This window comes from Dromaius novaehollandiae, chromosome 2 (genome assembly GCF_036370855.1).
Source record: "Dromaius novaehollandiae isolate bDroNov1 chromosome 2, bDroNov1.hap1, whole genome shotgun sequence".
Classification (NCBI taxonomy): Eukaryota; Metazoa; Chordata; class Aves; order Casuariiformes; family Dromaiidae; genus Dromaius; species Dromaius novaehollandiae.
The window spans coordinates 139,672,365-139,695,336 of record NC_088099.1 but is presented as its reverse complement, the minus strand read 5'-3'; the positions used below and the strand labels follow the sequence as shown (position 1 = coordinate 139,695,336).

Sequence of the window (22,972 nt, the reverse complement as noted above, 5' to 3'; positions counted from 1 at the left end):
TTCTTCCTTTTAATACCAGACAGCATTAAAAAAAGGGAAGCAACAAAACTCTTCTATCAGGTAAATTTGTATCAAATATGTAACTTCTCTGCACTTAAGCTACAGGCCATCCAACAGAGCTTGATCTGGAGATAATGAAAATGCACTGAAGTTACAGTGAACCCTTGAGTAACATCTAACACAGTTAGACAGCCAAAGCATTATAGTCCAAGCTACCATGACCTAGTAAACACATTTATTTTACTTACAGGGAAGTCTCAGAAACTGACAATCTTTTTATTGCTACAATTTCAAAAACTACAGAAATGTACTAGTTTCTTTATAGACAAGATTGCATTGAGTCTCCCATTATGAAATAAATGACTGTCTTGAAATAGCTAATTTTGAAAATAAATAATGGATACCAATGAGACCATTTTTCATTAACTTATTATAAAAATGGCATTTTTGCAGGAATTTTAGCCTTGAGTTAAGAAATACAAAGATCATTTGAGCTGAATTTGAGACATATATGTAGACCCACTAGACCTTCCTACTTCAGATATAACTATACAGAATTAACTATATCAGGGCTATATTAAGCACTGCAGTTTCCAGAAATACTTCTGGAACGTCATTCATAAGATGCAGTATTCACTGTGTCTTCCCCCCACATTACTTAGAGAGGTTTCTTCTGAAGAGGTAACAAGTCTGTGCCCAGGATTAAAAGGCTATAAAACCAAGCTTTCATATTTTTTACTTGTGAAAGAAACAGCTCATACTCATGAGCATGGTCAATACTCTAACTTTACAAAAGAAAGAATGAGCTCTTTAAAATTACTATTGTTTTGACTTCTGCCGTTGGTTCTTTCTGCTGAGAAATCGTTGAAATGTTTTTTCATCAAACCACTGCTAATATTTATAGTGTAGGCAAAATCATTCCAAACTATATTTAGTTTGGTAAGTCCTATTCTTATTTTACCAAAGCGCAGACTTCCATTAGGCACCTACATGCAACACGCTTGGAACTTCCTGCTAAGGGATCATGTTCTACTCAGGAGAGGGGAAGAAATGGAGAAGTAGAAGAGGAAAGAGCAAAAACAAGATGAGAAAAGAAGCTCAAGAAGCTGCTGAACTTTTGTCTTAGTTTTGGGACTGGGCAAAAATCTTGTCGCTGTGTTTGGAATACAAGGACTCTGTCATTCTAGCACTGCCTGCTGTATTAGATGCCCTTGAGTGATTTGAGCTGGCAAATAAGATAACAGTAGCCTGGCCACCAGTGATATTTGCCACTGGAGGTGGCTCTGTTCAGCACGGACATTAAACCTTTTATGCACATGTAGCATTGACTGCACAGACCTTGCAAACCAGAGACGATGTACCTGCTGTAGGCAGTTTTCAGCATAAATACATAGACATTTTCTGCATAGCTGTATATATATAAAGAGACGAGGAAGAGAGAGAGACAGAAACAGGGAGAGAGAATGAGTGCAGAATATGAGAGTGAGTGCATAAGGAAGTGTGATTAGGACCTTCTGAGATTGCCCCCAGTTTGAAAAAGGATCCGACTGATCATATCCTTGAGGTTCCTTTTAAAGACCTCCATGCATTTGCCTTTTTATTTATCTGTATCTGTAAATGTACATATTCTGTAACTGTACAAACATTTACACACATTTTATGGATAATATTCTGAAAAGCTGGTGGTAGGGATGCAAATTACATCTTGCTTTGAGACAGATTGACTCATTTGGAGAATAAAAGGGAGACCTTCACTGTGCTGTGTGCAAGAATAAAGCAGCTTTAATTCACTGCTTCCATTCTGCTTTGCAGGGAAGTGCTGAATGAGTGCTCTTACAGATCCTCTTAAGAATCTGCTTTCCAGGACTATCTAATGATTGTCCTCCATTATAAGGTCTCTTGATATAATTTATGAAGTGGTAATTTTCATTATCCAAACCCTATTTCCCCTTTCTTCCTCCCAAATTTCCACTGAACGGTCCTCAAAGGCTGAGTCCACCTCAGTGGGTGTAATGCCCAATTTTGGAAAAGGCTTTTTATTTATTTGTTTGTTTGTTTGAAGCTGCTGAACAGTTAAAACAAACAAAAAAGGGTGCAGGTTGAACTAAACTTTCCTGATCTCACTCTGTTTAAGAAAAAATTCCATTCAAAATAATCGATTTTGGATACATGTAAGAAAAGTGAAGGAAATCTCAAAGTAAATAAAAGAGAAAAAGTAGGAAGAGGAGAAGGATAGAGTCCTTTTACCTATGAGGCACTTGCCCAGGATGTGAGGACACAGGTCCAGTTCCCATCTCAGCCTAGGCACTGAGCAAAGTAGCATGAGTTAAATACTCCACTCAGAAATATTCTGGAGTGCTTTGCTCTCAATCTACTTGGTTAATGTTATGTACTTGGAATAAATAATTAACTTTTCAATAGAACTGGGACTAGAACCAAGGCTTTCTACCTCTCTACTGACTGTCCTAACCATTCACCTGCAGGGTAAATTTCTTACTATCAGTTTTATGAAGCTACCAACACTCTCTTCCATAATTCTTTTCCAAACAAAACTATTCAGAAAATCTCTCCTGAATTCACAAATACTTTTGCAGACACCACAGATACATCATCCAGTTAATTTACTACTTGCTGAATCAAATGGCTGATGCTATTTTCAGCCAACTCCACAGAGGTCCTAGCACTCTGCCAAAAAGGAGGAGGGAGCTAAAGGAAGCAGAATCTTATACATTTTTTTTTTCATAGGCAAATTTGGTACTTTAACATGACCTTTGTAATTAAGGCGATCAATATGGAGCGATTCTCTCTACAGATTTTGAATTTTGTAATGAACAGTGAAGAAACTCCTCCTCCCTCAATGATAAATGTTACCAAATCCTTCAGTGATAGTAATACCACAAATAAAAAAATCCCATTAATACTCTTTTTGGCTTCTCTCTACAGCTTCTGAAATGGTTTTGTTTCAGGTGTTCTCTGGCTCTCTGGAGAATATTATGGATTTCCTGTTAAAATCACTCTAAAACTCTGCCTCACACTGGTTGGACCAAGGAATTAAGTTACTATTTTTGTGATTACTGAGGACAGATTAGTTTCCAGCCAGCGCAATGAAAGCAACTGACGTTAGTACAAGTCCGTCCAGTTTCCTTGGGCTAAGCACATTGCCATAGTAACTTTTTTTTTTGATTGTTACTGACAAATCAGAAAACAAATGACAGAATAAACCTGCACAATCTAAATAGGCACTACTTCTAAACTAAGTCATACTTAACATTAAAGTGCTTTGATGTCCCATGTAATTTGTAAATGTACAGCATTAATGAAAATACTACAAAAATTATAACAGCAAAAAGCCACAGCAATATCCACTCTCAGCCCCTAATCTATCAATATTATAAGGGTAAAAGTAAGAATCCTTTATCCAGCTAGGTCAGGACCTGAAATAAGTCAATGGAATATGCATAAAAGGAAAATGTTCTTTTAAACACTGAATTCCATGAAAAAGTTCATCTACCATGACAGAGGCAGATTTTGACACAGCTGAGATATTACTAGGATTTGTCTTGGTGATAATCTTGAAGAGAAATAAAGCATAAATGTCTTTCTTTGCAATAAAAATGCCATACGTTCACTATATCCTTGGAACAATTGAATAATCAAAGCCTGAAACAAGCAACCAATTTGATTTTAAAAAATTGAAAGAAAATATGCAGTTCTCAGCAAGTTAATAATAATGAAATCCTAATACATAATATAATAGGTAAATAATCACATAAAAATAAAATAAATATTGATCTGAACTTTAAAAACTCATTAATAAGTCAATTGACAGCAATTTGGTATATATCATAATAACTTTTCTGTTTCAGGCAAATAGGTATTTTCAGAAACTTACACGATTTCACCTTACATTTACAAATTTATACAAAAATGTGAAAGAGAATATGTGCACACATAAACACACTGACTCATGTATACATGCACTAATTCTGTTATCTATTTAAATTATACATGCGGTATGCTGTATTTCTTATAATACTAGTATGCAGATTACACACTATGCCCTCAAAATCTATAACTCTTAATAAATAAACACACAGCTTTATCCAACTGGACTTCATTAATGTACTAGCCTCTCTCATACAGCTTATGTAAATATATACAAAGGCACACTTGTGTATTCATTTAAACAGCTACAGATTTTGTATTTTAATTGTTCTTGCTAACAAGAAATGTATAAGGGATTGCACCACCCTTCTGCATGGCATCCTATGTAAATGAGTCTAACTCCAGTGCATTTATAAATATGGATGTGGCAGACCCCCAAACAACACAGTACCTGCTGTCTATCCAACCGCATCCTTTTTGCAGCATTTCTGCTTTCACTCTCACAGGCGGAAGCCAGGATACTCTCTGCAACTGCTGAAGTAAGGTGTGAGGGAATAGGTCGTGACTATGAGAGAAAAAAGAAACACAGAAATTATTTCTAGGATAATCCACGATATCCTTAGCAAAGCACACAACACTGTCACCTAGGCTGGAAAGTCCGCTCATTGAAATGTAGTTTATACCAACAAAACAGGGAAATGGAACTTGTAAAGATGAAAAATGAAACTAGTTAGATGTTAAAGCTGCAGCTGATCCATAGATCCATCAGAAGCCCTTTCCCCCCACAGCTCTATTGTCCGGTGTATTTAGTCTGGCTCATTAAGCTGTATTTTGAACAGACACTGGCATATTCTCTGCATTCCAGCAGCACCCTGGCCGTCTGATTCTTGTTAAGAAAACTGAAAAGCTTTTTATCCTGTATAGCATGTGACAGAGATGAGTAGTGTTTTTTTATAGTCATAAAAAAAAGACAAAACAAAAAACCCAAGTGATAGGGTTGAAACATCACTCAAAACATAACAGATTGTCAGAACATTTCAGTGCAGTCTCAATCTGTAGTATATGAATATTTGCATTCCATACTGCAACATGACTGATGTGATTAAAATGACTTTTTTTTAAAAAAAAAATCTGTTTTTCTTTTGATAATGCCAGCCTTCCAACAAGGTAGATATTTTATGGTTCAACTAGATATGGCTTATTTTTCTGAAACAAAGCCTCCCATTCCTAATTTCACAGCTTTTACATATTTTAGGTCAAAGGTGCAATGAATCACAAAAAACAAAAGAATGCTAAAATCTTTTTAGCTTCACTGCTGGTTATGAATTCCAGTATCATCTTTGCTACCAATTCAGTAAGGAGAGCATTTACACACTTTTTTGTCCTAATTACATGCAAAATAATATCACAGAAAGATGAAGATCATGGTAAAACCAATCTTCCTCATTAATATACGAGGATATATCTGAACTATCAAGAAAACAAAGAAAGTGTGGATAATACCATAGATACCGCCACAATTTGTTGGACCAGGTTCTGAACTTCCATAAATTTTCAAAGCTTCACTGCAGTCAAAAGAACTGTGCAAATTATACCTTCTTAGGAACTGGTTATATGTATCTTTTGTAGAGGTCCACCTTTTCATTCCCAACACCATAAATATGAACCTGCTATGAAATGTCACGAGTTTTGGAAGCAAATTTTAAAGTAATTCCATTCAGTACTTAGACAACTTTAGAAAATTCATTATATTAACTCAACTGAGTGTATGCTACAGAATGTGCAGTCAATTTAGTATCTCACGCTGTACTTCCTCTAGTACATGGGACCACAGTCTGTCCCTGACAGAAGCTCAGCTAGCCTTTAGAAGTGGACAGGGATTTATAGTTCTCCATCTCCAGTGCAGTAGGCTTAATTCTCCCCATTCCAACAAGAGTGATCCCTCTAGCATCAGTGTAATAATAGTGTAAGAAAGAGAGATGGGGGCTGAAATAGTACAATAAAATATGACATTTGAATTGATTTGACAGAATAAAAAGAACTATTGAACTTGTTTACAGTTTGCACAACAATGTATTCCCATGCATTTTTGACAAAAGTCAAATTAGTCTAAGACATGAGGGACACTGATGTTAAACCCAAGGGTCATAGATTACAGAAGTTAACATTGCAATACAAGCAGACGCCTTCCTCAGAGCTCCAGAGAAGGGTATAAGCCCTTCAGGGAGATTTTCCTGACAAACCACTATGTCAACTATTTTCGTTCCTTAGGATGAGCATGTTACTCTGTATACATTAGTCCACCACTTAGCCATGCTAGAGATTCTCTCCATATTAGGAGGACAAGTATCACTATAGATGCCATTGTTTTACTTTTTAGTCAAGGTACCTTTATTACGTTGGCTGCACGGAAGTCTCTACTCAGTGTGGTGCTCTAGTGGTGGCTACACAATGACATTCTTGAAAAATGGTGAGCAAACACCTGGCTAATTCCTCCTGGTCAGATCTTCAAGTAGCGTTATAACCATATATATATACATCAATGGATTTTTAGAAGGTGATGTATGGGCCAAAAAATTAATGTTCTTAAGAAGAAGTAACATGAACCCAGGTTCCCCCAGATTATATGCTTATGGGAGGGAATAGGTTTACTGAGGTGTTTATTAAAGAAAAAAAAATCACCATCAAAATCAAGCAGTCACATGCCTTTCCCTAACAAGGAGTGCAGTGGTTATGTCCACCATTAAAGCATAGCATGCAAAAGTTAGTATCTGCAGAACTGAGGAAATCTTCAGGTAAAGGGCTGTACCCCTTCTGATGTATATGTTAACCTGTAATTTCTCTCACTCCTCACTGCAGCTGGCTGTTGATATGTTCATGTCAAGAACTATCCAGAGAAAACCTGAGCAAGAATGTAATGAATGCATGGCTGAGTCATCTGGGGAATAAATCCTATAACAAAGCACAGAAGAATCATCTGATTCAAGTTCCGGTTCTGCCAACTTAACTCAGGCAGAGCGTTACTCTGGCATTGATTGAGAAGACAAACACGGTCCTCTGTCGCTGATAGTACAGCTGTTAAAAAGAAGGCTTTTCTGTTCTGTCAAATGTCGTATCTGTGAAATGTCAAAACGATCAATTTTGAAATGCCTTGCCTAAGAGGAAAAAACAGGCTTTGAAACAATCACAATGTTTGTTTTTTTTTTTTTTAATTTCTAAATAAACTGAATTCATGGCCCTGTCTTCTAAGCTCAGAGGACCCTTCTGGCTTAGCTTAACTTCTTCATCTTCTGTGCTTTGATTACACATAACCTCTGCAACGACTACCAGCTATAAAACCATCTGTATAACAAGCTCAAGTGCCCCAATCCTTGCTGAGCTCCCAACACATCTAAACACATAATCCGAGGGTGAGATGCAAAGACCTTGGGAAACATGGCGAAGGCACCACCGCTCCATAAATTCAGCCTTCAGACTCAGTTCTGCAGCAGCGAGCTGCAGCCTTGGGAATCTCAGCCAAACCAGTCTTTTCTAGGTCCCTAGTCTCCCTTCTGCAGAGATGAGTGCTGGTTCCCATGCGTTTGGGACTACGGGAGGAAACGTGGGAGCCAAGGAGTCGTCATTTCCAAGTGTGCCCAGGTTCCCACAGAGCCCCTGGCACCACAACCCACCCACGGGACTAGCAGGAAACCAGGTTTCATTTTTCTGGAGTTTGTCAAAATGGAAAACCTTTGACAAACATTTCTTAAAGGAAAGAAAAGCATCAGCAGAAAATTCCTGACCAGCTTTAACTGGCAGAACATGCCTAGTGTTGTTTCATACATAACATTCACAGCCCCAGTTTAATATTTCTTTCACTTCATATTGCTGTAAATCAGGCAATAACTTTACTGGAATTACCCACGTGTAAAACAACAGAAAAGAATCAAGCCTCTAATCTTTAGTCTATCAAAACAAGGGACTTGCATTGGCAAAATTAGAAAGCAGGATAACAAATGACAAAAATGAAAGATTGAAAAGAGGCAACTGACAATTTTATAGTAACTAAGAGGAACAGATGAATAAAACTTAAGAGAATCTTAAAAACAGCTTAATACAGACCTTTAGAGAAGACTATATGCCTCTGTCCATCACACAGCAGCAGCACACAAATTCTCTGGTATTTACTTGGAAACAAATACTGCCTGTGACTGAACTAAAACAGTAGCAACATTTTGAATACGCATTGTTCTTTGTTTTCGTTCATCACTTTGGATGACACCCAATTAATTTTCAGCCTCCAACATATTGTAGGGGGAGAGCATTTTGACAAAAGACGTAAAGGCGACCTGCTAGATTACATGAACATACAGACGCATCTGCTTTTACTAACTTTTGAAAAGACCGGCAATCAGAAGCTGGTTGAAATTCCCTCAGTTGCCTGTGGGAAATGACCAACCTCTTCCAGTCCTCAGTGATGAGGACAAAGCAACAGGCACACATACTATTTGACAGGAATTTTTGCATAGTTTTAAGCAAAATCATTTTCTGGCAAACTATTATGAAAACGATCCCTTTCTACACTCAGTTCCTTGTCTCTTTTTGTAGAAAATGTACAAAATATTGGCAGATATCTTTTTGCAGATTTCTTCATGAAAAATCAAATTAGCTGATACACCTTTGTAGTCAAATTACTGTTTGTCTGCTTTAAAGAACATTAAAGTTAATGGAGATCCTTCAATGACTTTGGCAGTCTTTAGATCTGGTTCTCAGTAATCAAAGCATCTTACAACAAGCCTCGCTGGAGTGACAGAATAGTCCTGCAAGGTATTTTATTTTTTTAGTAGATGAAATCAGAAATCCTTGGCCCAGATTCTCTGAAAATTAGCTATATTAGTATAATCCCTGATTCCTTAACATAAGAGACTAGCATTTTTAATACGCAATACAATACCCTCACAAGTGAGATACCTTTAGTGTATTTTCATGGGAAACACAAAATACCCTTTTTGCTATGTACACACAATTCCCGTCTTTCTATATGGAATCTAAAAAACTGTTGTGTTCTAATTTCAATTGTACATTTTTGGTATAAATCTCCAAATTAGAGATATAAGCATGGACATAACATACACATATTTTAGTCTAAACTGCTAGGAGCAGCATATTCATGAGAAAGAATTTTGCAGTACTACTGTATATGCTGTATTTTTCCTGTGGTTAGAGAACTGTTGTCTCTAAAGTTACTATCTTGGCATTTTCTTTGAGGTCCAATATTTACTTATAACATAACTAAAAGCCAAAGTTTTCATATAGAAGCCTGGTCTAGATGTTCTGACACATACTACACAGGTCTGAGTCTCTTCTGAAAAAACACAGCTATGATGGCAGATGATGGCCACACATACACACCCGCTAAAATACCAAACTTTATATCCTGACATTTGTGCACAAATACTCCCCTGTAGTTTAGGCCAAATAACACCGAAAAGGACAATATTTCAGTATACAATTGCTGCAAGCACATAAACATGCAAGTTACTTTCTTTTTTTCATAGAAACTCCAACATAAATGTATGAATGAGGACATACTTTAACTATTACCCAAACATGAAAACATATATAACATTTTTCATATGAAAATATCCAGGGTGCTTTACAAGGAAGGGTATGCATTATCTTCAGATGAGAATTTTTACTCAGTGTAATGCAGATAATTGACACAAAACTGTCCTACACTGCACAGTTAAAAGGATTCTGAAGTGTTTCTTTTTGAAGCACTTCTGCAGAAGATTGCATATGCAATACCAATAGGCTTGTCTGAGAATTTTAAATTAACAGACTGAAGTACAGTACTGCACTCTATTGGATGTAGTTTTACAATGATTATTTAGTACAAAATAGTGGAATACGAACAACTCGACTGGCATTTTAATGCTTGCAGCACTGTGTTTCAAACTGGGCTTGATTATTTTGCTCAGTCTCGCAATCTGCAATGAAGCTGCGATAAATACTCAATTCTAACACCTATCAAGGAATAGAAAATAGAAATATTTTCCTAAAAAGCAGAAGGGGCTTTTTTTAACATTCTGTGAAATTCATGCCACTTTTTTCAATTTTCAACTTTTAAGTACATTTAATTGAAATATTGCATATTGCACCTTGATTATGACAGCACCTAAACAAAATAGCCTTATTCCTGTCTACATGTTATGCAAGCGACACCTCCCAACTGAGCAGTGCTCTCCTGCTGCTGTGGTGCCTACCTATGGGGTTAAGTCCTGGAGGTCCACCTATTCAAGTGAGCAGTTTTAGTGAGGCTGCTGAAAATTATAAATGACTTATGTGACCAAGAGAAGCAGAATCCTTCTAATGTGACCTTATCCATCTAACAACTATGTATTTTACCTAAACTAGGCACCTAGCCTCCTTTTTTAAGTCATTGGAAAAGAGATTATCTCCAGAAGTTGATTCATAACATAGCTGGGGATGCAGCATTCTCTGGCTGGGGTTACCAAACTGCTTCACTGATTGTTGAGGGAGCCCAGGTCACCCCATTTCTCTAGATCCTTAACTTTTAGCTAGCAAAATTAGGTGAGATTCTCTTTAAGTCCAGTATATCTGGTATTTCAGAGTGTGGTGGAGGGGAGTGATTAGAATTGTTGGGCTGGACTAACTCCTCCTGAGTTAGGTGGGGATTGGATTGGGCGCCCTGACAGCAAACAGTTTACTAGCAAACTCCAGCAGGCCGGGAAAACTGAGTCTGATTTAACATTATTTCCCGTTTCTCCTAAGCAAATATACCAAACTGGCTCTGCCACTCTCTTCCGCTGCTGGTACAAACCAGCTAATTAAGTGACACTGTAGCAGAAGTCTTAGTCTAAGTTAGAATCCCAGTATAAGAAAAAATGAAATATTTACCACTTTTTCTGACCTTGAGCTTACAAGTAATCCTGTGATCATGTTCCATTTATCCCACATTTTTATTTTTGTTCATAAAGACAGGGGTTTTTTTTCAGTAAATCAGTACCTCCTGCCATTTTTTGGAAAGGGTTGTTTTTCTTCCACTTTCCGTGAAAAGTACAAAAAATGTCAAATTGCATTCCTGTACTTTTCTCTCTCACAGAATAGGAGAGACCAATTAATATCAGGTTGCCAGATATTTTTCAGTTTTTAGTTTTCATCTTATTTCCAGATATCTTGCCTTTTCCCAAAACTAACTTCTTCACATATTCTAAAGTTACTGGAAAAAGTACAACTTCTGTCACTCACTTTTCAAAAATTGCCTCACACTTGCAGAAGTTACTAAAAAGCAAAAGGTGTTCAAAGCATTTAAAAGACACTTCTGAAAAATCACATCAGTACTCATTTTACTGTTCTGTGGAAAAAAAAATCAGATGCTTTAGAAGAAAATTTTTTTAAGGAGATGTGAGTCCTAATACAAAAAGTCAAAGTTTATCAGAGAATAATTTTCCCCTTTCCTAACCAGCTGTACTCATCAGACTTACATAAACTAACCAGTGTCTAACAAGGGTTAGATGCTTAAAAACAAACAGTTTGGGGTATAGTACAAAACAAAAATTCTATTTTCATTTGTAGATCTTCATGTAACTGTTTTTGTAATAATTTTCTTAATGTTTCCCAGCTCATTAATCAAGATTAGGGATGCATCCCTGCACCCACAGGCCCTCATGTTCCTGGGAATGCTTATGACCTTTCCTGCCGTAAAAGGCCCAGAGAATTCAAAACTGGACTGGCTGCAAGGGCAGCTGGCCTATTCAGCACTAAATTCAGTAAATCATGAAAGCTTCCTCTATCTAAAACTAAAACTGAAAAATGGAGGTTAGAGATCTATCTTGAAACATCTTAATGAGGCAGATTTCAGAAAATACACCACCATCTGAAAATCAGCCCCCACAAAAGTTGCTCAGTTTGGTATCAAAAAATGGAGGCACTCCAACTCACCAGACACTTTTAAAACATCTTGATCACCATGTGCACAGCTGCAAATCATTAAAACACCTCTTACAGCCAGTTTGCACAAGCAAGACATGAAGCAGCGAGAAACATGGAGCTTCTTTATTTGTTATTGAAAGGCTGTTGCGTGGGAACGGCATAGGAGGAGCTGAGATGAATATCACTGGGATCTAACTGGGGGACTGTCTTTAATGGTAGCATGAACCCTTTCTTCTTTTCTGGCCAATACATCCAAACTCATTTTCAGACAATGAAAACCATTTATGACAGGCCTTTTCTCTCCAATTTATAGCAAGATTTTGCTCTTTGATATTATTTGTTTTACAGTAATGCCTAGGAAGGAGGGTTTCCTCTTGCTTGAACAAAGGGAAGAATCTCTCTGTTAATGTACTTTTCAGTTTAAGGCCTTGTTCTTGCATTGGGATGCACAAGAAAAAAAAGGGCATGTCTGGGCAAAAGGTACTGTAAAGTTCAGCAAGTGAGACAGATGATAGGAGATCAGGAAGATGGGAGGAGGCGGATAGGAGTAAGAAAATGTAATTATTAGGCTAATTCACACCATTTGATCATTTCTAACATCTAAAATATTCTGGGCTGTAAGTAAGTAAATATACAACCTCAGAAGTTTTCTTCTATCTTTTCCATTAGCCATTTCCCATGGGTACATAGACAGAGACAAGTCTAAAGGAAGGATTTTCAAAAGATTAGAGAAATAGGTCATTTGACCTATTCATTCCTCTTGTATGGCATATACAGATCAAAAAACACTTAAAGTATATAAAGAAATCCTCACTGACATCAGTCCTTGGGAGACAGGCAATAATATTATTTTCCTTTGGCTTATGGGCTTATGAAGAGAAAAAGAAAGAATTTCTTTAAGAATGTCTTAAAGTTCACAAAGTGCTACAGCATAGCACAGGTGAGAGTACAACCTAGAAAGCCCATCTGAAAGCCAGTGGTTTCAGGACTAAACAAACTTCCTTCCACTTGAAAAAAACTGAGGAAGAAAATAAAACGTAGTACAAGAAAGTTCTCAAACAGACTATAAGCAAGAGAAAATGGGAGGAACAAAAACATTTTTACAATAGATGAGAAAAACTTTGACATTGCCTTGTTAAGGCATATGCTTGTGTCAGAAGCAAAATGAAAGCAGCACAATTGCAAGCTGAATAATCAAATGAGTAAAACTTTCCCAATGCAGAAAGGAGACTTCTCGAAGGAATATTTTGTAACAAGAAGCTATGCAAGCTGCCTTGGAGCCCATGGACAACCAGCTGTCATAAATAGAAGCAAGATAACTATCTATAAGCAGTCTCTTAAAAACAGGATATTAATACTAAGAAACACATTAACTAACAATATGAACACTCAGGAACCTGAAACTTTCCTGTTGCCTCAGAGCTACAACTAGCCTGCCCAGCAGCAACAAGTGTCATCTGGATTACAGATGGCAAATAACTGACATAAGCAGGTTTCAGGCTTGCTTTTCATCTTTACCATGCAGCTTACACTAATTAAACTCAGTGTTCACATTTTCTCTTAATTTTACAACATGATGCTGTAAGATAGCTGCACTGTTCCACACATAGTCTGAATTTTCATATACCACATAAGAGATTATTCTCTTTTCTCTTGAAACTAGATGCTCAAAATGTAGCATTCTTGCTCTGAACAAAATGAAAAAGTTATGTTCAATATGTGTATAGTAAAGGCATCTCCTGTGGAGATTATTATCTGACATCCTATTTAATATAACAATGGTAGCACTATCATTCCTGAGGAGATCATTATCTTGTTTTGCTGTACTTGAGGGTAACACCTGATTCAAATCAACACCAACATGTCCTCTCATGATTGTTTTGAACAAAAGTTATTATCCAAAGTGATTCTTTTCCACTGTCAAAGTGTAAGTACATTAAAATAATCATACAGTCAAGTGCCTCTGTCCAAGGTAGCACTTTTAAAAACTGCTTATAATCACGAGGTGCTGATAAGGTAATTCAGAAATCAGAACATAATTAAAAAGAACAAATGGGTGTGTGTTCCATTTCAGAATTACCTGAATTCAGGTCATAAAGACAGAACACCACTTAATTCTCTCAGAAAGTGAGTGGGATCTCTTCCAGGGGCTTTGGATAGTCTTTGGCTCGAGTTCCTACCTGCAAGCAGGGCACATTTCCCTCCTGCCCACGAGGGCTGCAGTCAATGGCAGGAGAGCCAATGCCCTGTCATTTTCATTCATGGTCAGCAAAGTCAATATTTTGGAGGGCAATTTTTTGTTTAAAAAGCAATAAACCCCACCATAAACTATAATGGAACATTATAAAGGCAAGGAATATTTCTGCACTACAAAGATTGCCTATTTGAATCATGTTCCTGGTAATCTTTGCGCCTTTTCCCCTTCCAGGAATAAATTTGATCCTGCAACCTTTATTCATATGAATACCTGACTGAACTGCTGAAGTCAAGCCAACCTAGCTGTTACGGGTCAGGCTGTAAGCCCCTTATTCATACAGAAAAGCAGTTGTGCAAGTCTTTCAGATGACAAAAATGAGCCAGTTTACATAAATGCTCACCAGTGTGAAGAATGACAGTAATGGGGCCATAAATTGGAACAGTGAGGAGATCTGCTAGCACTGGCTAATTGTGTAAGTATTTTCAATGAAAGTACAGCAAAATAAAAATATTTGGTGCAGTGATGGCTGAACTTCACATTGCTTTCCTACTTTCAGCCAGAGTGAGTAGATGCAACTTGATGCTACTTACTGAAAATATTTACTTTCTGGTTTTCCTGCTTTTACGTTGGAAGGCTATACAATCTGACATGTACACCACCAGTCAGTCTTTGGCACTTTTATCCGTACAGATGTCCTTTATTCTACCTGTCTCTTTTCATCTATGTTTCCATTGTTCAAATACAGTGTTAACCCATATTTCAAATAATAAAACTATGCAGTCGGTTAGATTCATGAACACGCACAAAAATTTAGCTTCTGTCTCTGCTTTTTGTGTTATCTAATAGTAGTCTTACTCTACAGATAAGCCTGATATTTTGCTTTTACAACTGTCAACTAACATCTTAAAACCAACATATGGACTTCATAAATATCCTGCAGAAACTGCAGGAAAGAGAGAGAGAGAGAGAGAGAGAAACAGTAAAATTCAGTCATCCCAGGTAATTTTTTTATGTAATCAGTGGGTTTGCAGATGATTTGTTAAAATAAAGATGATATGTTTAATCACTAAATGATGTCTATTTGTAATGATGAGGTGATTTGATTGTCATCTAAATGCTAGAGAGATAGATATGATACATCAAACATAACATAAATTGCTACCTAATTTCCTGAGATTTTCCCGGGTTTTGGAAATATAAAAGTTATTTAGAGATTCTTAAATTGCCCATCTGTGTGAATAGCTATTCTTTACACATTCTTGGGCTATTGGGTCATATTAAAATATCAATGTCTGAAAACACTGCCATTTGTATACCAATATAGTTTTCACGGTCTTTGGTTCAATCACAGTCAACAATCCATTGGGATGGTAGAAATGTAAACTTGAAGGTACTGATATTTTAAAGCCCTATGTAGATGTGCAAAACACATTAAACCAACTGAAAGATTTCAAAAAGATAACTTTTACTGATTATTAATAGGCTAAAATATGCAAGAAAACAATCAAAACCTTAAACTCTTGCTAATGAAGTGTTTCTACACTGGCCATTTGCTTGGGTCTAGTACTTCTTTAATGGGATCTACTTTATAGAGAGCTCACAGAAAGCCAGTTATCAGAAGAATTTTAAAGAAAAACCCATCTTACTGCAAGACTGCCAAGCAAAAATCTTCTCTAACCATAACCTAAAGGAGAAAATATTTCGCTATATAAGCCTTAAATTAGTTTTTTTCCTCATGTTTTATTCTTCTTTTCCTATGGATTCATACTAATTTAGCTTGTGAGCTATAGCATCTCAAAGCATTTTTAAACCAGTGAACAGAGGAAATAAATTCAGGAAGAATGAAGGAAGGAAAACGAAACCTCTGACCTCATATTACCAAAAAAACCAAACAAACAAACAAAAAAAGGACACTAAGATGAAAACAAAATAGTGCCATGGATTTACATATGGGGTTTTGATGGAAACTAGGGCTGGGTTTTAAATCAAAACTCACCATCTCAAAACCACTTCTTTTCATCCGCCTGCAGGACTTGAGGTAAGTACGTATGCGTTTTCTGGCACGCTCTTGATACTCAGGGAATTGTCGCCTGCATGAGTCAATGATAGCCTGGATCTTTTCTTTGGGCTGCTTAGAGATTGGGACCATTCGGTCCAAGTTTTCATCTACAAACAGCCTGACAAACATCTGTTGGCAAGAGGGAGACAGAGGAGATGGGTTTGGAGGGCTGCTCTCTTCTCTTCCTAGCTTCCTGTCTTGATTACTGAGAGGAAGACACTTTTTCTATCCACTGAAGAGCTTTGTAATGGGAAGCCAGAAATATTAAGCAAACAATTCTTTAAAGGATTATTTTGGGGTGGGGGGAAGGGGAGGACTGATTAAAAAAAAAAGACAAGAAAAGAATAGTCTATAGGATACAGAACTCGTGAGATAAATCAGAACAGATTGTGAAAATAGGCACCACTTAAGTTTCATTATTAACAATAAGTTGTGATTGCTACATCGTTTTATTGAACTGAATCTTTTTCTTTGTTTGAACAATTGCCTGTGTTTTCGTGCATAATTACATACACTGGGAAAGCAATTGAAAACAGCTGACCACTGGAATGGTCTTCTGATAAACTAGCTACAGTCCCTTTGCATTCACTGGGTGAACATGCACACACACACGTATATATACACACACACACACACACGCACACACACAAAACGAAGCTTTGGTATCCTCACTGGTAAAGATGGCACTCTGCCTTAAAATTCTAAATAAAACACAGTAAATCTGGTGTCTGTTGGCAAGAGTTTAATGTGTTTTAAAATAATAATTAAAAGATCCTGCAAATTAAATTAACGTGCCTCTAATATTGTCCAACTTATCCATAAATAAAAATGTAAAAGGAAGGTAGTGGAGGTAAACAAGGCAATGACTGTAAGAGGACTTACATTAAAAGCTTTCAGTCGTTCAGCTTCTACTCCATCTGATTCATTAACCTTCTCAGAATCTTCCTGTTCATCATGGTCATCCTCATCCTCATCGCCTCGATTCAGAGACAGATCTTCAGCACCTCTGCCTACACTCTCATTCTTGCCAGAGTCATAGCTTGAATAGCTATGTGCAGGGGACTAAAAATAGAGAAAAAGAATATATTTGTAAAAATGGACCACGTAAATAAGGTCTCCACATGCTTTATAAACACTTAAAGAATTCCATGATTTTTTAAAAATTCTTTATATTACTCTCTCCAGAGCCAACATAAAGTGCTCATGACTTTTGTAAGAGGGAACAATTCATGATACTATTCATTTCAGTACTTTAAATAAATGATCAGATGCAAATTCAATAAATCAATTACTAAATGAAACTCCAATGATAATTACAGTTAAGATGAGACATGTGTTATATAGCCCTGCTTAAGTACTACATACAGCAATTTCTTACAAATACTGGCTTCTTTATATTAGTCAAGATGTAAATAAGGGCAGTGCATTTTCACAAAACTCCAAAGGAATAAAAGTTACACATTTTAAGGGAAAGCAGAATTAAGCAGCGGACACTGATATTCATCCAATTATCAATCATTATCAAGAGCTGCAAGAAGTTATTCAAAACATGGTAATGGTCATGTTCTAGTTTTCACTCCCAAAACCCCAAAATGAATTAGAGATGTATATGTTTGTTAACATTATGAGTGCTCCTCTGAGAACCATCAAAGCAAAAGTTAAATAGCAAATAATTCTTCTTTTCTCATATCAGCATGCCGAATTTTCTCCTGAGCAGAACAGTTAGTTTGCTGGATAAATCAGATGACCATCTCATTGGACCGCTATCCACTTGTATTGCCTAAAAAGTTGTCAGCTACAGAAAGAGCCAACACTGTTCATTTTGCCTTGCAATATCAAGATTTCCGTTATCTGGTTCCTCCGCATACACTTCAAACTGCGGATCTCGAAAAGACAAACAGTAATAAAAAGCCTTCCATGACTTAATGCTTTAAGATCAAATTTTCCCCAGCTACAAAAAAGTACCATGGAGTATCTCCATCAAAGTCATCAAATTCACATTCAGGTAATTCAGAGCACAATTTAACTTCTATAGCATTTTAATCCTGTAGCATACCAAAATTTTTGTCTCTTGTGCCAAAGCACATTGTATAGATGATGAATTTCATACTTTTTTCTGTACCTCTGTCTAAATGTCACAAAAAATCAGGAGCATAAAACCTCAATCAAAAATATATTTCAAATACATATGCATAAAATTACATGTCTTGATCTACATTTTGAGCCCACTAAAGTCATTTTTATTTCAGGGGTGTTTTTACCAATAGCAGAATCTAGCTGGGCAGTAAGGTAGGAGGAAAAGGCAAACAAAACTAATCAACTTTAAGGTATATTTCTTGCTTTATATTTTTATTCTAAATTCTTTTTTCTTTCTCTGTTTTCATTTCTGTCTTATCCTGGTCCTCTGTACACCATCAGCTTTGCAGTCAGTCCTGTTCTTTTGCTTGCCTTGCCTTTGCAGCATGCATACTCCAAGCCTTCCTTTCTTGCCTATCAGCCCCAGGCTTCATGTCCTCACAGAACAAATCCCTTGAGTTCCACTTTTTAATCCTTAACACTCCTACTATCAGATCTTGCAGTCTCTCCCCACCTTTCTTAAGAGTCCCTTCACTCCCTAGACCACTGCATACCCTCATGGTAGCTGTAGGGATAATGGAAATAAAACAAAACAACAGCCCTTCAGATACAAACACCTTCAACAAGCAGCAAGCTTAGCATCACCTCTTCTCTTCCTATAGGCTATGACTGCACAGTAGGAGGCAAGAAATTTTGCCACCGGTCCTCAGGGCTCAGGATGGCAGAGCTGAAATGGGGTGGGAAGACAAGACCTGGGAAAGCTACTGAGGCAGGGAAGAGAAAGTACTCCTTCCACGGCACCTCATGCAGATGACAAATACCCACATTGCTGCCCATTCAGGTAACTCAATCTCAGGAAGAAAATGGTTCTATCCTGACAGGAGATAACAGCTATAGTGTATTAGAGAGTTTACTGTATATGAGCAATAGTAACCTGTCCAGTGAACACCAGCAGGCCAACAACAGCAGCCTGCTAGCTTGTTATTAAGAAATAGGAAGGGTGATTTTGCTTGACCCTCAACAGATTTCCAGAACAAAATTTTTAGAGTAGAAACTGATGACCTGTTAGCATCCAAGTGCTATGCAGTAGAAGATCTGATCTAGACTGCAAGACTTGCTCTTTTGCACTTCTTCATTTCACCCTATATTACAGCTGTAATTATAGTAGTATCGTGGGAGCATGTGGAGGGCACCTAGATAATCAAGAAGGCATTTCTTGTACTAGGTGCCATATAAAGTTACAGTAAGAGGAAACTACTGCCCTGAAGAACCCTACTGTCTGGAACCCTTGTTCTGCAAACACTTGATTTCACATGAGTCATTTCATCAGACAAAATACAATTAGACTACTCATGTGCATAAAGTTAAGCAGATGCAAAACTGATTTCAACATGTACATATGTTTGGGCTGGATGCCAAGATCATAAATTATGCACCAGGGCTGAGATTTGCTTTCTGTGAAGGAAAGAAATTTAGGCCAAAATGGATTAGCTATGTCTCTCTAAAAATTGTGATACTAATTTTTTAAGAAAGCATTATACAGAGAGCCTTGTCCAATATTTTCTCCAAAATATTTATTTTAAGAATAACTTGGCACCTGAAATGAAATTTGGAGAGTAGCATACTCTGAGCAAGTGGCATGGCAGGAGACCATATTTATTTATCAGGCAGCTTAAGGCTGTTTATAGTAGCAGGAAAAAAGGTGGATTTCTAGTGTTGGTTCGGCATACTAAGGAGGGAGGTTACAAAAGCTCAGTTCAGAATAAAATTTTTAACTTTTTATATTTCTACACAGATGAATACTGAGTGATAGCAGAAACTTTCGTAGCAGGAAAAAAGGTGGATTTCTAGTGTTGGTTCGGCATACTAAGGAGGGAGGTTACAAAAGCTCAGTTCAGAATAAAATTTTTAACTTTTTATATTTCTACACAGATGAATACTGAGTGATAGCAGAAACTTTCTCTCACTTGTGTTGACTGCAGTGGCACAAAAGTTGTAAACATTTTCTTTCGGTACTCTAGTGAGCAGTTTCAGTGCTAACCAACCACGCAGTATGATAGTGGAGGACAACTTTTCTTTAACACATATTCCCCATTTATGAGTCTTATGCCATAGAGAGCTGATCACTTTAGGCTGGCACTGTCCTTTAAAAAGGTTGCTGTCACCTTTGCCAGGTAGGAAGCTACTCATTTTCATTTCTGTGCAACCCCTACTCCTGTGTTGACACACACATTTTTCTAGTCCTGCAGTGAACTAGACAGGAAAAGTGATCCTGTCAAAACTTTTTTTTCCTCTCTTTTGCCAGTCCATTTAATAGCAGGATGAGTTCCTGGATCCAGTTCACCACCTGAAAGCCCAAATCTTTGGGCTGACAGGCAGGAGTGACCACTGAGGAGCACACGCATCTCCTTTGACAGTAGTGCAAGATAAAGTGATCATGGAGCTGAAGCATTTGATAGACACAAGATGTTCCACATGTGAAACTTTAGTGCTTGACAAATGTGGATTGGAAAACAAAAGCGATAGCAACATAAAAAATTTACTCAGGCCTTACTCAAACAAACGAGGTCGAGGCTTAGGCCAAGAGTATTGCCACTCCGTAAACATTCAGATGATTACAAAGTTACCTTAAAAATACTGAAATATTAATCAATAAATTCTGGACATTTTGTCTTTGTTCTTTTCTGGAGCTTCCAAGTTCCAATCCCTCCCTTGCAATAATAACCACTAGAAGCTTCCGCTTTACAAAAATGATGTCAAAGCTTCTTGCCTAACAAGCTGGTTCCAGAAGCTCAGAAATTAAAAAAAAAAAAAAAAACAAAACAGTGTGTTTCCAATAATTCTTGAGTTGGCAACAATAAGTCAGATGAAGTTAGTTTGGTGTGAAATCATACAAAAAAAGACCCGAAATGATATCACAGTGTTTCCTAGCATATTCTCCTGCCACAGGGCAAGATCAGAAGATCATTCCTGACCATTGCTTGCCTATTCTTAAGACTTCCAGTGATGCAGATTCCATGCATCTCCCAGACACTCTATCCCAGTGTTTCACTATCTCCAGAATTATTAGGATATTTTTAACACCTACCTCAGACTTTCATAAACTGTATCTTTCATAAACTGTTTCTTTTTCATCTTTCCACCACATACAGCAATGGAGAATGAGTGTAGCTGGAGAAGAGATAATTCTCTTCCCTCTTTATTAGAATCTTTCAGATGCTTGAAAACTGTTATCATGTTCTGTACACTCAATTTTCTCTTCCCAATTAATTCATTCATTCTTTGTAACTCATGTTTTCCAGATTCATGTTCATCTTCACTAGTTTGCTCTGGATGCTCTTTATTTAGTCCAAAACTTTCTTAAAGAGCAGCTCCCAAAACTGCAAAGCATATGTCATCTGAGGTCTTTCTATGGAACTGTTCCTTCATTGCTTAACTGATTTCTAGTATGCTTGTAAAAGAAAGAGCATACCATCTCATCTGCAAGACTAAAGAATTCCCCATATATGCAACAGATAGTAATACAGAAATCCCACAGCTGCCAATAGAAATCATTTTGTCAAGACTAAAGGAGCACGAATAAACCATCAACAAAAATAAAGTCTACCATAGTGCCTACAGTGGCTCAGACATGGGTGGATGACCATCAGATATGATTTGTGTAGGCAGGATAATGTCACGTGAACTCCCTGCATAAGGCTTTTCCCAGGAGTTGACAGCAGGAGACTCTTGGCTACTCTTAACTATCTCAGTGACTGTACAGGGAAGTTTGTTGCTGTGTAGGCCAAACCTTATCCAGTATCAAAAAGCTAATAATTAAGGATGGATATTTTTCATGACCAAAAATTGGGAAAATCATGGCTTTGTAATTTTTAAAAAATGCTGAAGGGAAATAAAACCCACCTTTTTAAGGAAAAGCTCTGTCAAGCCTAACAGGATTTTTTTGAACCAGGCTTCATTTTTCTACATTTAGTTGGATAGCATATAATTATTTCAGTCATTACATTAGGCATTCATTGGTTGCATACATAAACCACAGCACTCCTGTGAGGTGAAGAGATTTGTAGACAGAGAAAGATTAGCACGGGTTTCCACACTGTATGGAAAGGAAAGGAGTTGTGAAACAATATTTACAGGTAGGTAGAGATTAAAACACTATACTGGCTATACGTGATTCTCTTTCAGAAATTTGTCTCCACAGGTATAAGAGTTACTACATCATCATTTTTCATCAGTAAATAAAAACATAATCTAAAGCCGACAGAGTTCTGGTCATCCCCTCAGTCATACCTCCAATCTTTTCTTCTCTTTCTATACCTTAGTCTTTCCCTCTCTACCACTGTATATGTCAAATTCTGTAATTTCAGCAATTACTCTTGCAAATTAGGTGTGCTTTTCCGCATATATTTTCCCATGTGCAATTGTGAATATGTTTTCATAGAAATCATTCATATGACTCAGAAATGGATTAAAATATTATTATGACATCCCGTTTGATTGCTTTGAAGACTTTTTTCCCCAAAATTGTCAATTAAATTAGAACTTGGTTTTAATTATTTATTTCAATTTTCCATTTCTAACTCATTCTGAGGGGGTTTTCAAGGAAAGTATAACATATTAGTTTTCAGTGAACTGACTGTATGAATAATGCGTTTTATTTTATACATAAACACAATTAAAAAGTCAAGCCTGTAAGGTTAAGGGAAAACTTGTATCCTATATCTTCCTCTTAAAATTACTTTTGACCTGTATATTAATTTCTTAGAATGCCACTTATTTTGCTATGCAAATTGTGAGTTTTCCATATTTTAGGTAACTTG

General features: G+C 36.9%; 1 protein-coding gene across 5 annotated transcripts in view; it reads right to left on the bottom strand.

Moving 5' to 3' along the window:
• The window catches only part of NOL4 (nucleolar protein 4), a 194,329-nt gene that overhangs the window by 33,073 nt on the left and 138,284 nt on the right, over positions 1 to 22,972 (bottom strand). For 3 of the 5 annotated variants that reach the window (XM_026102988.2, XM_026102989.2, XM_064507591.1), the window contains exons 7-9: positions 16,959 to 17,138; positions 16,014 to 16,205; positions 4,337 to 4,450 (exon numbers count right to left, since the gene is read on the bottom strand). In XM_026102988.2, coding sequence (XP_025958773.1) covers positions 4,337 to 4,450; positions 16,014 to 16,205; positions 16,959 to 17,138 — 486 coding nt within the window. The remainder of the gene's footprint in view (positions 1 to 4,336; positions 4,451 to 16,013; positions 16,206 to 16,958; positions 17,139 to 22,972) is intronic. The other 2 variants (XM_026102990.2, XM_026102991.2) reach the window with 1 other exon arrangement.